Source organism: Petromyzon marinus, chromosome 44 (assembly GCF_048934315.1).
Source record: "Petromyzon marinus isolate PM22_M1 ecotype Great Lakes invasive population chromosome 44, UKy_Petmar_22M1.pri1.0, whole genome shotgun sequence".
Classification (NCBI taxonomy): Eukaryota; Metazoa; Chordata; class Hyperoartia; order Petromyzontiformes; family Petromyzontidae; genus Petromyzon; species Petromyzon marinus.
In genome coordinates, this window is record NC_133710.1 from 6,073,591 (window position 1) to 6,089,760 (window position 16,170).

The window sequence follows — 16,170 nt, forward strand, 5'->3', positions numbered from 1 at the left end:
CCCAACAGTCTGCTCAGGCTATACGGGGGATCTTTGGTGTATTAAAGGCGCGCTGCGCTACGAACCTGGCGACCCGAGTTCGAATCCCGCTCACGGCACAACACCAGTAGTGACGAACCTCCGAACCGATCCTGGGCCTCCATCAGGTCGACTCAGCCTCAAATGAGTACCTGTTGCGGTGTGTAGTAAACATCGCCACTCGGGAATCAAAGGTGGCCGAGCGTGGTGCTGGCCACTCACAGCGCTTTCCCCTACAATCTGGCAAGGCTATGCGGGGTATCTTTGTCTGTATGAGTGCTCACTCACTGTACTATTTTAATTCTGTCAAGGTTCCAACTTGAGTTCGTTTAACGAGGTGAACACTCAAGAGGCGATGCAGCATGAGCCTCACGTGCACATGCGGAATCAATGCAAATAGAATCACAAATCTGGCTTAATCTCAAAGTATACAGATTTCTACACCTCCATCTCTTGTCGACATGGGCAGGCCTCGCTTAGCGCGACCTTGTAGAACGCAGATTCGTTATAGCGCCCTTTGTCCTGAATAAAAATACGTACACTCGGTGTATTACCTCGCTTACTTTACCCCGGAAAGTCTCACCGAGTATCGAGACTCGTTTCCAAGAGGGTCCTGCCAAGTTATTTTTGTTCGCAGTAGGGAGGAAGGGTGGGGGCGGTGGTGATGTTTGCGTTGTCTATTCCAATCGCGTAAATTTATACTCTGCCATCTCACTACATTTCAATTCGTATCCACATTTGTCTCATCTCACCGCATCTCCACCTCTATATCTCTTTGGGCATCTCACCATGGACCAGGCATCAACCCCGCTGTGGTCTGTGCTCCTTCGACGGAGCAGGAAGAGGAACAGCAGCACCACACGAACTCTCTCTCTCTGCCGAAGCCCTCTCGTCGTGGCCAGCAGCAGCAGCAGCAGCACCTCCAACATTGGCATCGAGCTCCCGAACCCATGTCTCTGCTACTGCTGCTGCTGTCACCATCACAGCAAGCATCGAATATAAACTCACCATGAGTTAGAACAAAATGTGTTTGAATTAGTAATGCCTCGTGGCCTCCCCAGCAGGCCACCAGCACGGGTGCTGGCCACTGGCCACACCGCGTGTACGGCCGGAGGGGGAGGGGGAAGGGGGTGGAGACGCTTTGTTTACGGGATGCGGAGTAAATATTATGACTTGAGGATGGCGCACGACGCAGGCATCGACATGCCCGCACGAGCGGTTTGCGAGATAGACGTCTGAGCTCTCGACGAATTTAACGGCAGAATATCAGGCCCGTGATTCGTATGTGTGTGTGTGTGTGCTGAACTTATTTCGCACCGCACGTCAGCCCACACTGTGCTCATCGGAGGGTGCGTGGAGAATGAGCAGGAAGAGCGCTCGCGTGCTGCTCGCTGTCTCTGTGTGTGTGTGTAAGCCGCTGCTAGGGGGCCGGGAGCGGTGGTGTTGGGGGGTCAGCGCGTTGCGCTACGAACCCGGCGGACACGAGGTTCGATTCCCGTTCGCGACCTCTGGACGCTGATGCATTGCTGCACCGGTCCTGGGTCTTCACTGGGGAGACAATGGTGGCCGCGCGTGGTTGCTGGCCACCCACTCCATCCCTCGTGCGCCGTGCGGCCTCCATACTGACAGCACTTGCCCTATGGAGGCAATACGGCAGATAATTGTCTTGGTATGAATTTGTGTTGGTATGAATTTGTCTTGGTGTGTATTTGTCTTGGTATGAATTTGTCTTGGTATTAATTTGTCTTGGTATTAATTTGTCTTGGTGTGAATTTGTGTTGGTATGAATTTGTCTTGGTATGAATTTGTCTTGGTATGAATTTGTCTTGGTATGAATTTGTCTTGGTGTGAATTTGTCTTGGTGTGTATTTGTCTTGGTATGAATTTGTCTTGGTGTGTATTTGTCTTGGTGTGAATTTGTCTTGGTGTGTATTTGTCTTGGTGTGAATTTGTCTTGGTATGAATTTGTCTTGGTATGAATTTGTCTATGTGTGTATTTGTCTTGGTGTGAATTTGTCTTGGTGTGTATTTGTCTTGGTGTGAATTTGTCTTGGTGTGTATTTGTCTTAGTATGAATTTGTCTTGGTGTGAATTTGTCTTGGTATGAATTTGTCTTGGTATGAATTTCCTAGCCACCGTGATGATGATGATGAGAGAGAGACACGCAAACTCCAAATATAGAGCAGCAGGCGTCAGCGTCGGGATCGAACCCATGACCTCCTGTATAGCAGGCGAGGTAGATAACAACTCGCACTTCATTACACCCACCACACCCACCACTACACCCACCACCCCCACCACTACACCCACCACAACCACCCCCACCACTACACCCACCAAACCACCCCTACCACTACACCCACCACAACCACCACTACACCCACCACCCCCACCACTACACCCACCACAAGCACCCCTACCACTACACACAACAGTTTCAGTTTAATTCATTTGGTATAGCCCTGTGAGCCATTCGGCTCTTGAATCGGGTGCAACCGCAACAAACAAAACCACAACCACCCCCACCACTACACCCACCACAACCACCCCCACCACTACACCCACCACAACCACCCCCACCACTACACTCACCACAACCACCCCCACCACTACACCCACCACAACCACCCCCACCACTACACCCACCACAACCACCCCCACCACTACACCCACCACAACCACCCCCACCACTACACCCACCACCCCCACCACTACACCCACCACAACCACCCCCACCACTACACCCACCACAACCACCCCCACCACTACACTCACCACAACCACCCCCACCACTACACCCATCACAACCACCCCCACCACTACACCCACCACAACCACCCCCACCACTACACTCACCACAACCACCCCCACCACTACACCCACCACAACCACCCCCACCACTACACCCACCACAACCACCCCCACCACTACACCCACCACCCCCCACCACTACACCCACCACAACCACCCCCACCACTACACCCACCACAACCACCCCCTACTCTCCGCGTCGCCCCCGCCTCCCCTCCTTCGTGGTGGGGGAGGGTGGGAGGGAGTTCCTGGGCTGGGCCCGGTCCCCGCCTCTCCGCTCGACTCGGAGGAGCCGAGCGGAGCTCTCGGTCGAGGGACAGAGAACGAGGAGCGTGGGCGAGCTCGGTAAGGTACGAGGCGAGTACACGCGTTGTTGTTGTTGTTGTCTACCGTGCACACACGACTACGGGTAAACGTACGTGCGTAGGCACAAACACATATACACAGTGCCGGATGAAGCTAGTGCGGGGCCTTTAGCACATGTTATAAAGGGGCTCTAAATAAAAAATATATACTTGAATATTAAAACACCAACTTTTTTACTTGGATAGTAAAGTAATTGTATTTTTATTTGCTATACAGCCACAGATAATACGACAAATCGCTAACCTTAAACACTCAGTCGTTCATAAAAGTTGAAGGCGGTATAGTACTATAGTAATAGAGCAAGCGCAGAATCACTGAACCGGAATTGATTGAATTGTTTTATTGTTTTATATATTTGTATCATTTTATTGTTTCCCTTCTATGTGACTTTACCGAAAGAACCAAGAATACGCAATTGATTGCTTGAAAGCATTTAGCGCGGGGCCCTTGAAAGTGCGGGGCCCGTAGCTACTACTACGGTAAACAACGCTACTATATATACTATATATGTAGTAGCTACTACATATGTAGTTGCTAGGATAATACGGCACGGTACATACACACGTGACAAGATGCGTACACACGCATCGCGCGCTTTCAGACGCGCTTCTGCGGCCGTCTGGAACGCTCTTCCTTCTGTTTGCTCGGAAGCCACTGGAGCTATGCACTTTTAAATGATCGTCTATATTGACAAAGTATGTTCTTTAGAACCGCTTTTTGTGTTTAGTTTGTTGTCAATTTCCCCGTATTAGCACGGTTCGCTACGTACGGTGCGAACGAAGTTCAACACACTTACGTCCGTACACAGAGAGACACGTAGATAGTTGATACGTATATACCGATGCTGTGGATTTGCTCTCCAACACACCGGTGTGCTGTACTAGTAACGAATTGGCGTGTTCTGTTTACGTGACAAACCTTACTAATTGTGCTGTGTCGGGTGGTGGCGGGTTTAACGACACATTTATATTGACGCGATCTAACCCCAAAAAACCCCCCTGTATTATAGATATACGTATACACATAAACATACACCCGTATACATACACAGACGCATAGACATACATAGATACACATGCATGTTTGCAGATACGCAGAGGCAGATACATGGCATACAAATACATGCATACGCACACGAATATTCATATACACACATACATAGAGATACGTATACACGCATACATAAACGTATACGCGTACAAAAAAATCCGTGTTTTTTTTGTATGACTGGTTACCAAATGAACGCCCCGCCCGTTCTACTCCAAAACCCGTAGCATGTGGTACACGCTCACACGTGGCTCACACGTGGTACATGGGCGGCTCCCACGTGGTACACGCAAACACGTGGCTCACGCGTGTACACACGTGGCCCAATATCCCAAACTTAATTTGCATCGGCTTTGGTAACGCAGACGGCGTCACCCATGAAATTGGTAAACGTGGAACGGAGCGTGATTGGGGGCGGGGGGGGGGGGTCGCGAGACCTGGAGCACCCTGGCCGTGAGTTTCTTTAAATTCGGGGTGAGTGGTGAGCACGAAACAAAGCCGCCTTTGTCTCCCGAGCGCTGATGTTTACACATCGTACTCAGTCAAGGCGTAGACCGAGAGGAAGAGGCCCAGAATCGTTTTAGCTATTCGCCACCTATTATCGTTATTATTTGGTCGTGAGCGCAGGGCACTAACCGCTGCACCACCGCTCCCCACACGCTCGCCAACATACGTACACACTGCGCATAAAAACACGTTACACACACACGCACACGTGTACAAAGACACACACGTGTACATACACACACACTGCGCATAAATACACGTTACACACACACGCACACGTGTACATACACGTGTACATGCACACGTGTACACACACACGTGTACATACACACACGTGTACACACACGCACACGTGTACATACACACACGCGCACACGTGTACATACACACACGTGTACATACACACACGTGTACACACACACGCACACGTGTACATACACACACATACGCACACGTGTACACACACACACACGTGTACATACACACACGCACACGCGTACATACACACACAGGGCCTGCTGATTGTTTAAAGGGCAGCATATTTATTATATATACACACACATGGAATAGTCCAAATCCACATGCGCGCATGAGCCGGTTACAATTTAAGTGAAAAAAATAAAATAAATTGATTTTATACAAAACATATGATCGCATGAACCCCAAAGAACCCAATTTCAACTGATCCCAGAAGCTTAGCGAGGCTGAGCCTGGATAGCGCTCGGGACGGGCTAACTACCGTGCGTGACACAAACACAACTCAGGAAGGGCCATTGCCCGAAACGTCGCCTGTTTTAAATATTAACGTTCAAGGCCACGGTGTTATCGGTTGTTCGGTTGAAAACATGCGCGCGTGTTGTCGTGAGTGGGGCAGACGCCGCTCTGGGGGGTTAAATGGAGGGGAGCCTTCTGTGTCCAATCGAACCCCCCCCCCCCCCCCCACTGGCGTCGTTCGTCTTCGTCTGGTGTCCTGTGCCGGGGGTAGGGAATTCCACGTTCGCCCCTGGCAAGGCGCGGGGCACCCATCACTTGTGTGGAGTCAGATGCCTCCTATTGTGCTCTCTCCTCGCAAGTGGTACCCATGACGGTGATGCCACGTGGTGGTGGTAGTGGTGGTTATCGTGATAAAAGATGGTGATTAGATTGGTCATGATGATTGTCGTGGTGGTGATGATGGTTTTTTTTAATGAGGTAGGAGAGTGAGTGGAGGGGGAGTGGAGTGAGATGAGAGGGGAGAGGTAGGAGAGTGCGTGGAGGGGAGTGGAGTGAGATGAGAGGGGAGAGGTAGGAGAGGGCGTGGAGGGGAGTGGAGCGCGAGATGAGAGGCAGGAGAGTGCGATGAGATTGGGATCCCGTGGAGTGAGGGATGAGAGCGTTTGTGGTCACGTGGTCTTGTTGACAGGCGTGAGTGACTCCTGCTGCTGCTACTGCTGCTGAGTTGAAGCCGCGTCATCTCCCAGCAGGCTGGTTCCATTTCGGCGCCGGTGCCACGGCTGTGAACGTCGAAGGGAAACTCGATCCCGTGCCTTCTGGGGGTGTTAAGTGCTGCTGGTGAGAGTCGGGCCCCACGTAATTTCTGAATCAAATGCGGTTGTTTTTCCCTTCCATTTTCACACCGGCGGTGCTGCTGCTGCTGGAAAAAAATGACCACGATGATGTCTGCGGTCTCTGGAATATACGACGCACCTTCCCCCCACTCCGAAGCCCAGCCCACTCTGCATTATAAGAAAAAGTTGAGGGGTGCGTCTTATAATCCGGTAGCTGTGCGCGCGTACGTGAGTGAAGCCAGGTTTGTATAACTCGACTGACAGCTGAGCATAAGCACGTCTTTTTGGTGGGTGGCGATTTCTTTTTTGTCTCCCATTTTTAAAAAAGGCAGCGTAAGTCAGCTTGGAATATTTGTGGTGAATACAATGAAATCCGGTCACCTTTTGGGATTTGTCAACGTAAATATAACAAGCCAACGAGTCCGAACTTTTGGGCCACCCTGTGTGTAAAATTACGTTTCACTCACACAAGAGGTGTCGCTGCTCACACCTCCCCGCCCCTACCCCTTCAAGGCCTTCAAGCCACAGACAGACATTCCAAGTTCCTATGGCGGGGGCTGTATATGCCTCACGAAACTTCCCTTGCAGCCACGTGAGCATCCCGACTCTCTCTCTCCCTCTCATTGCAGGACTTTTCGACCACTGGGACGCACGTGGCTTCCGTCATCGCGAAACCAGATAGGCCACACACAAAAAAACATTTCAACGGATTCTCAACGCACCAGTGGATGAAGGCATTTCTCCGGTATTTCTGTAAAAAAACAATTTTTAACAACACACACGGAGGGGGTGGTGGGGGGTGGTGGTGGCGTTTGGTGGTCACGGTGGTTTCTGGGATGAGTTTTAAGTTATTTTGTTGTCGCCAGCCGTCTCTTGAGCCCCGATCGCGTCAAAGTCCCTGGCGAAGTCTTGGCGAGAAGAGAGACGCCAGAGAAAGAGAGAGTCAGAACCGGCAGCGTGCAATATGTCCCCACTGAGTTAAAGCCCACTTAGCTAAGGAGCTCTTTTATCGAGGGCAGAGGCGGCCGTGCGGGAATTCATGCGTCTCGTCCGTCGTCGCCATTCAAGCTCCGCGCTCGATGCGTTTTGCTTCTTTCAATTTAGATTTTTATTTATTTTTCTAAGTCGCCGGTTCGCTGAGCGCAGAGCCGTGCAGGAAAACTCCGCTGGGCGGACCGTCCGCACGATGAGAAGGAGCTCGCTCAACGACTTCATGTCAGACCGTGCACGCGCGTTCACTCCTGGAACGCGTCCAAACGTTGTCCAACGCCCGACCACCTTTCGTTGACTCGCGCGACTGAAGTTCGACATCTGCGTGACGATCGCACGCCAACAAAAAAAACCTGCGCCTGCCACGACTAAATAACAACAACCGCCATTCGCCACTAAGTGGCGGTGACGTCACCACGACGCTTGACTATATATGTACACACACACACGCATACATCCCTCTCTCTCTCGCTGTGTAAACCGAAACACGTGAACGTCGATACGCTGTTGGCAACTGACTGGCTCACTCTGCGTTTTTCAGCGTTGGGGTCGACCCAGGGCCTGATTAAGATTGTATCGGCCCCCTGGGCTACAGCTACTGTGAGGGCCCCCAGTAATATTTTCCAAAGGAAAACAAAGTTAAAGAAAAATAAATTTATTTTTTACAAGGCTAACAACAAATAAAATGCAGCACTCACAAACGAAATAACTTTTCACTTCATCTCTGGAGGCCCTCCAGCTGACGGAGGCCCCTGGGCTCAGGCCCGAAAGCCCCCGTGCCTTGATCCGGCCCTGGATCGACCGAACGTCTCATCGCGAAGGCGGCGAACGTTTTAAAGTTGATGGACCGAGACTCGACGACCGAGCGGTGTTTGTCCTCGGGGGTCCACGTGGCACCGAGGATTGTTTTTTTTTTCTAAAATAAATTAAAACTTTACCGAACTGCAACCACGTTATCCTACGGTCGGTCAGAGTTGGCGTCCGTCGCTTGATGATGGCGCAGGAGGAAGGGATCACTGCGTAGGGAGCGTCAGGCCGTTTGCCCTTCGACGATCTGCCCTCCCGTAGTCACCTACTCTGTCGGTACCCGGCACATGAATATTGGGGCCTCAATAAACGAGGCACCTCCTTCATCACCAGGATCTGCTGACCTTCATTACCAGGATCTGCTGACCTTCATTACCAGGATCTGCTGACCTCCTTCATCACCAGGATCTGCTGATCTTCATCACCAGGATCTGCTGATCTTCATCACCAGGATCTACTGACCTTCATCACCAGGATCTGCTGACCTTCATCACCAGGCTCTACTGACCTTCATCACCAGGATCTGCTGACCTTCATCACCAGGATCTGCTGACCTTCATCACCAGGATCTGCTGATCTTCATCACCAGGATATGCTGACCTTCATCACCAGGATCTGCTGACCTCCTTCACCACCAACATCTCCTTCATCAATATTGAAACGGTCTCGTGACAGTGAGACCTCTCCGTTAATAACGGGAGCCTGCGCACCAAACACCGCCAACCTTCACCCTCGCCGATCTCCGCCACCGTAACCTCGCCATGGCCCTCGCGATCTCGGCGGCGGCCGACAGCGCCGCCGCCGGCGCCACGGCCTTCTCGCTGCCGGGCGTCCTCTTCGACGCGAGCGGCGCTCCGACGGCGTCGGCGATGGAGAACGCGACGGCGTCGGCGTCGCCCTCCTGCGCCGCCAAGTCGACGCCGAACCGCATCTCGCCCTGGTACTCGGCGATCTTCACCGCCGCGGGGCTCGCCTCCAACATCTTCGCCCTTGTCGTGGTGGCGAGGGCCGCTCGCCGCACCCGCAGCCGCTCGCGCGGCGCCTTCCTCGCCGTCGTCACGGGCCTCGTCGCCACCGACCTCGCCGGCCTGGCGGTCACGGGCGCCGTCGTCGTGAGCATGCACGCGCTCGACCTCGAGTGGACGAGGGTGGACCCCCGGCGCCACCTCTGCCGCTTCTTCGGCGGCTGCATGGTGTTCTTCGGCCTGTCGCCCCTGCTGCTGGGCTGCGCCATGGCGGTCGAGCGCGGCCTCGGCATCGCGCGGCCGCTCGTCCACGCCGCCGTCGTGACGCGGCGCGGGGCCGGCGCGGCCGTGCTCTCCGCCTGGGCCCTGGCGCTCGTCATGGCGGTGGCGCCCGCGGCCGGCCTCGGCTCCTACTCGGTGCAGTGGCCGGGCTCGTGGTGCTTCCTCGCGACGGAGGGGGCGGACGGAGGCGTCCTGGAGGTCGGTGCGGTTGCGGCCGGGGTCATCGGGCGGCTCCGGTTGGCACGGTTGGCTAACGCACGGTGCGAAAGAAGTTCGACGCGCGTACGTAAAGGCGGTGTGTCGGACATATCGAAGTGTGTTGAAGTTCTTTCGTACGTAGCCAACCGTGCTCATCGGAGGTGCGGGGGCAGGACAGCAAACGAAACACAAAACGCAGTTCTAAAGAAATGAGCTTGCCAATCTAGATGATGGTTTAAAAGTGCATAGCTCCAGCGCCTTCCTAATATCATAAGGGAGAGCGTTCCAGACGGTCGCAGGAGGACCACCGTCTTTGTCCGGTGGCTTCGACAAAAGCCGCCGCCGCTGCTGCAGCGAGGATGACCAGAGTTGGCGTGACGATGGCTTACAGCTCCGTTGACGATCATCGTCATCACCATCGTCGGAGCATCAGCGAAGCGTCATTTGCGTTTCGTTGTTCCTCCCCCTCTCCCCCTCCCTCCCCGATGCCCCACTGCGGCCAGCCGGCGCACGCGGCCGGCGCCGTCTGCTTCTCCCTCCTGGGTCTCCTCTCCCTCGCTGCCTCCCACGTCTTCAACAGCACCACGGTGCTCACGCTGGTGCGTGCTCGCCGCTGCGGTGCCGGGGCCGGCGCTCGGAGGCGGCACCGCGCCAACAAGCACGAGTTGGAAATGGTGGTGCAGCTGCTGGGCATCATGGTGATCGCCACCGTGTGCTGGACTCCGCTGCTGGTGAGAGACGGGGCCCTCGGTTCATTGGGGACTTCGGGGGGGGGGGGGGGCGGGCGGCGGTGGAAAGGGGAGCGGTGGCGGGTGTTGTTGTTGTCGAGGTTCAATTTCTCGCCGAGTATTTTCCGCGCTCTCGCGATCGCCGGCTGGCAGAGACTGCGGTGGGTGGCAACTTGACAAAGCGGTGGCCACGGTCGTCGCGAGTTGTGCCGGGCTGCGGAAATATTGTAGGGGTTCAATCTTGATTTGAAGCTTTCGTGACTGCAGGAATTATTTCGGTAAAGTCACCAAGTGGGTATAAAATAAAATAAAGTGCGGAAACGTCGTGATTTATTTTATTTTATGCCTACGTGAGTTTACCGAAAGAACCAAAGAGTATTGTAGGGACACCGGTTTAGTGGTCGTGCTCTCTCTGTCATTTGTTGTCTTCGTTTTAATTTGCGTGGTTTTTCTTTTGTCGCTGTCGGTAATTCATCGTGATATTCATCACCGTCATCTTAATTGTCAGTCGTCGCCCTCGTCATTTCCTCACGGCCGTCGACGTCGTCGTCGGAACGACGATCCAGTCCGGGTTTTCCTCACGTGGCCACGTGAACCCCGCTCCGTCGTCAGAGTCTCTCGTTCACGGGGAGAGTGACTCTTCGCTGGCGTGGGTACCCTCGTTTTAGTTCCCGATCCGGTATTCATTGACAAAAAAGCCACAACGGGGAAAACCCGAACTGGACTTATTTTAATCGTCATAACAAATAATTAATAATTTACAGCCCCACCACCTCCACCAGCAGCAAGCATAATGCAATTTATTAAATTCACAAAGAGACCCATAGACTCACACACAGACACATAGACTTACACACAGACACATAGACTCACACACAGACACATAGACTCACACACCAACCCATAGACTCACACACAGATCCATAGACTCGCACACAGACACATAGACTCACACACAGACACATAGACTCACACACAGACACATAGACTCACACACAGACCCATAGACTCACACACAGACCCATAGACTCACACACAGATCCATAGACTCGCACACAGACACATAGACTCACACACAGACACATAGACTCACACAGAGACCCATAGACTTACACACAGACACATAGACTCACACACAGACACATAGACTTACACACAGACACAGACTCACACACAGACACATAGACTCACACACCAACCCATAGATTCACACACAGACCCATAGACTCACACACAGACACATAGACTCACACACAGACCCATAGACTCACACACAGACCCATAGACTCACACACAGATCGATAGACTCGCACACAGACACATATACTCACACACAGACACATACTCACACACAGACACATAGACTTGCACACAGATCCATAGACTCACACACAGACACATAGACTCACACAAAGATCCATAGACTCACACTCAGACCCATAGACTCACACACACACCCATAGACTCACACACAGACCCATATACTCGCACACAGATCCATAGACTCACACACAGACCCATAGACTCACACACAGACCCATAGACTCGCACACAGATCCATAGACTCACACACAGACCCATAGATTCACACACAGACCCATAGACTCACGCACAGACACATAGACTCACACACAGACACATAGACTCACACACAGACCCATAGACTCACACACAGACACATAGACTCACACACAGACCCATAGACTCACACACAGACCGATGGACTCACACACAGACCCATAGGCTCACACACAGACCCATAGATTCACACACAGACCCATAGACTCACACATAGACCCATAGACTCACACACAGACCCATGGACTCACACACAGACCCATGGACTCACACACAGACACATAGACTCACACACAGACACATAGACTCACACACAGACACATAGACTCACACACAGACACATAGATTCACACACAGACACATAGACTCACACACAGACACATAGACTCACACACAGACACATAGATTAACACACAGACAGATAGACTCACGCAGAGAACTATAGATCTGCCCAAGCGGTATTCAATCTACTCTTAGGTTTCGCGCTTGATTTAGAAAACATTGGATTATTATTATGGATACACATGCCTTGTACTCGAGTGGTAGTGCCTTGTGCCAGATAATCCCTATATACCCGACTCCGAGGCCGCCTGTAGCAGAGTTCCGGAAAATATAGCGAGCGGGAAATGAATCCCTGTCATTACTCATTCCGCTTAGCGTTCAGCTCTCCTATCAAGGTTCGTTCAACTCGAGGTGATTGAAGCGCTTCGTAACCCCCACTCGCCCACTCGAGCAAAGTAACCACTAGCCTCGCTGGCAGAGGGAGTATGTATATAACAAAATATATACATAAATATATACATAAAATATATACATAACAAAACAAGCAGACACGTCGCCTCCTCCTTCGCCAAGCAGTTCCTACACGTAACAAAAGAAAATACAACAGATTTATTGTTCCCATTAACAGAGGAGTTTTTTGGGGGGGGGTTAGATCACGTAAATATAAATGTGTCGTTAAACTCGCCACCACCCGACGGCCAAATAGTTTCGTTTGTAACATAACCAAAACGTGGCAATTCGTTACGAGTACAGCGTACACCGGTTGTGTGTTGGAGAGCGAACCCACGCGAACGTTCACAATTCTAGTGCCCTGACGTTTCGCCGGCAATTTACAACCTGAAGAAACCTCTGCTACGCATGACATTGGTCGCGAAAGCCTACGTGTTGAACGGACTTATTTTACACATCCCTGCAGCCGCAACAACTCCTCGCGAGAGTGCATCATTTTAAGGCAGCCCAATGGGTCGCAAACCTGCGGCTCTTTAAGGAACTTGCTTCGTCACAGTTATTTTTCAAGGGACCACCGCCTCGTATTCACCCACAGTGGCGTTGCGGCTCTTGAAATGTTGAGGGGTTTATTCTTTATTTTTTTTCCACCGGATTCGGGCCCCCTGGGTTCGCCTGGTTCCAGCAGCGCTTGCATTGAAGCGACGCTTTTGGCTACAGCCATCGAAAAAAGTACGGCGGCCACCGCATCGCGCGACGCTTTCAGATGCGCGTTTCTGCGGCCGTCTGGAACGCTCTTCCTCCCGATATTAGGAAGCCAGTGGAGCTGTGCAGTTTTAAACCATCTCGACTGACAAACTAATTTCCTTAGAACTGCTTTTTGTGCTTAGCGCGTTTGGCTACGTACGAAAGAAGTTCAACATGCATACAATGCTGCTGAACTTTATTTTCTTTGTCATGTGGAGGAAAAGATTGAAGTTGTATTTAGTTTAACCAGGCTGAGACCTCCAGAGACCGAGATAGACACCAAAATAACAAAAACAAAACACGCAAAAGTTAATTGCAGCAATTAAGGAAATCGTAGGCGGATTGTCCTCTTTATTTATTGTATCCGATTTATGACGACAATCATTTGTACTTTTAACGCACCGCGACCAGCACGCCATTCGACGAGAGGGGCGCGAAGAGGAACCGCAGCAATGCGATGAGCCCAGCACCAGATTCACACTGCGAGCTCGGCAATCCTCTATATATTAAGTTGTTACCGGACACTTAACGAGTGCTTACATGCGGCCGGAGAGCAGAGCACCCGCAGCGTGCGAGGGGACAACACTCGATCCCATACAAAGGGCACTGGTGATATCAGGTAGTACTTTGCTGTAGACGGATTCTTCCTAGCGAGAGCTCTCCATCGACGGCGGCAGGAAGGGAGCGTCACCAACCCTCGATGCCTCCACAGCTTCTGGTTTAGAGGCCACGTGCATAGACACCACCACCACCACCGCCACTGCCACCCACCGCAGCCACCCACCACCAACACCACCGCCGCCATCGCCACCACCAATATACCAATACAGCCGCCATTCGCCACTAAGTGACGGTGACATCACCACGGCGCCTGTGCCAGGCTAGGTGCACCTTGAGGCTACCATGTGAAGTGTCGAAGACTCGCTGCTCGCTGCTGACAGGGGCTATCGGGACTGACCCTGCAGGTGCAATGGGTCGACCGACCGAGATGACCAGTAGATGCACCACCAGCTGTACTCCCCTCCTGTGCCAACTCCGCCACCGCCACCACCACCACAGCCACCCCACGGTAACTCTCGAAGCTCTCACTGGTGGCGTTCCCCCCCATCCTCGTTTCTCTCCACCCCCCCCACCCCCTCCTCCAGGTGTTCATCGCCAACATCGCACTCAAGAGCAGCCTCATACCGGCCGAGCGCCACTGTCGCACGCTCATCCTGGGCATCCGCATGGCGACCTGGAACCAGATCCTCGACCCGTGGGTCTACATCTTGTTCCGCCGCTCCGTCATGCTGAGGCTGTGCCCCGGTTTGGGCGGTGGCGCCGGCGGCGGCGGCGGCACCGCAGCCTCGTCCGTCCGGAGCCTGTCCGCGGCGTCCGTGTCGACGGCGGTCTACGGCGCCGCGCTTCGCACCGCCGCCTCCGTGAAAGGCGCGCCGGAGGGCGCGGCGGTGGCCACGGCCACCCCGCCTCGGGGCCGAGCGGCCATGATGCCCGCGGTGAACGGGGGAGGACGCGGAGGAGGAGGAGGAGGAGGTGGTGGAGATACGGGAGGAGGTAGAGGTCGACGAGGCGGTGGAGATGGAAGAGGAGATGGAGGAGGAGGAACAGAGGAGGAGAGTCGCTTGTGAACGCAGTCGCCCCTCGGCGCGTGCCGACTGTGGCCGTGATGAATGCCGGTGGCGGAAGATGAGGTGGGGTTGGAGGAGGATGAGCAGGAGGAGGTAGAGACATTGTGGGAACAGGAGACTGTGCGGCGAGGCCTCATCAATGAGCAAAGAAAGACGGAAGAGAATCATAACTTGGAACCTCTTCTCCATTGCCCATTGTACCTCTTCAATTTTTTTTTTAAATCAAGATTGAACACGAATTTATGTAGAAACTGCTTGCAGTGTGTTTAGTTTGTTGTCCTACCCCCTCCTTCTCGGTCACTCATTCCTCCATCCTCGCAGCACTACCCATGCCATCTAAACTCAAAATCATTATGTTCTGTATAGCGCCTTGGGTGAAGGCGCATCTATAAAATATATATATATTAATATATGTTAAATATAAAATGGGATTATAAACTGCATACACCTCCCCCCGCTGTTGTCACCACCCGCTCCCTTCACCTCGAGGGCCTCACGTGCTCCACCGACGAGCCCGTGATTTAGATGGCGCCATGGCAGTGAGTTACTGGATTTTTTTTTAATTTAAATCACGGCCGCTGAGCAGAGGCCCAAAGCGAGGCCTCTGTGTATGTCCAGCATAGGGGTTGTGGCAACCACAGCGTGCTCGGTGCGAAGGCGACCTCGGTCGATGAAGTTTAGCGTTTTGTGGCACGTGACGCAGTAGCCACCGTGCGTAGAGAGAGGTGGACAGCGTGTCGGAGAGCACTCCCCTGGGGCGCACGGACAATCAGGACGACTGTCCCAATTGGCCCCGCGCTTTGAGGGTGGGGGCGTGCCCCGCTCTTCAAGGTCACGGTGTCAGATGTAATCACACTCCCTGCCTCCCTCTCTCCTGTCCTCTTTAGCCATTTTTCCCTCTCTCCCTTCCCTCCCTCCCTCCCTCCAGTCTTTCCTCCTCCCCGCCCCCACCTCCCATTCCGCCTTTCCGGAGACGGCCACCAGAGTTTGAAAAAATAAACACCACAACAATGTCTTGTGTTCGTGACCTCCCTCCCTCCCTCCCCCCCCTCCTCCTCCGTCTACTTTCTCCCCTGGCTCTGTAACATCTCGAGATGGCCGTTGACGCTGAGCCGTCCCCTAGGGATGCATGGCAAATCGGAGCATCTGCCCCAGGCCCCGCGCTTTGGGGGGGGGGCTATTATGGGCATCGGTTATCACACCGGACTTGCAATCCAGAGTT

The 16,170-nt window shown here is 53.1% G+C and overlaps 1 protein-coding gene across 4 annotated transcripts; it reads left to right on the forward strand.

Annotated features, from left to right (window-relative positions):
- Positions 1–3,092: 3,092 nt before the first annotated feature.
- Positions 3,093–15,961, forward strand: LOC116951937 (thromboxane A2 receptor-like). Of its 4 annotated transcripts, none has more exons than XM_076073971.1 (4): positions 3,093–3,179; positions 6,926–9,538; positions 10,042–10,269; positions 14,466–15,961. In XM_076073971.1, exons 2-4 carry the CDS (start codon positions 8,855–8,857, stop codon positions 14,946–14,948), a joined length of 1,395 nt encoding a protein of 464 aa, XP_075930086.1. In that variant the 5' UTR covers positions 3,093–3,179; positions 6,926–8,854; the 3' UTR covers positions 14,949–15,961. The 4 variants fall into 4 exon arrangements, with proteins under 4 accessions (XP_075930086.1, XP_032826709.1, XP_032826711.1 ...); XM_032970818.2 differs by having other exon boundaries at positions 3,093–3,174; XM_032970820.2 differs by lacking the exon at positions 3,093–3,179 and adding an exon at positions 6,028–6,300.
- The last annotated feature ends 209 nt before the right edge of the window (positions 15,962–16,170 follow it).

Excerpts from the sequence above, each read along its gene's own strand:
- LOC116951937 (XM_076073971.1), top strand. The coding sequence starts at position 8,855 with ATGGCCCTCGCGATCTCGGCGGCGGCCGACAGCGCCGCCGCCGGCGCC. Across the intron at positions 9,539-10,041 it reads CGGACGGAGGCGTCCTGGAG|CCGGCGCACGCGGCCGGCGC; the intron begins GTCGGTGCGGTT and ends CACTGCGGCCAG. Across the intron at positions 10,270-14,465 it reads TGTGCTGGACTCCGCTGCTG|GTGTTCATCGCCAACATCGC; the intron begins GTGAGAGACGGG and ends CCCCTCCTCCAG.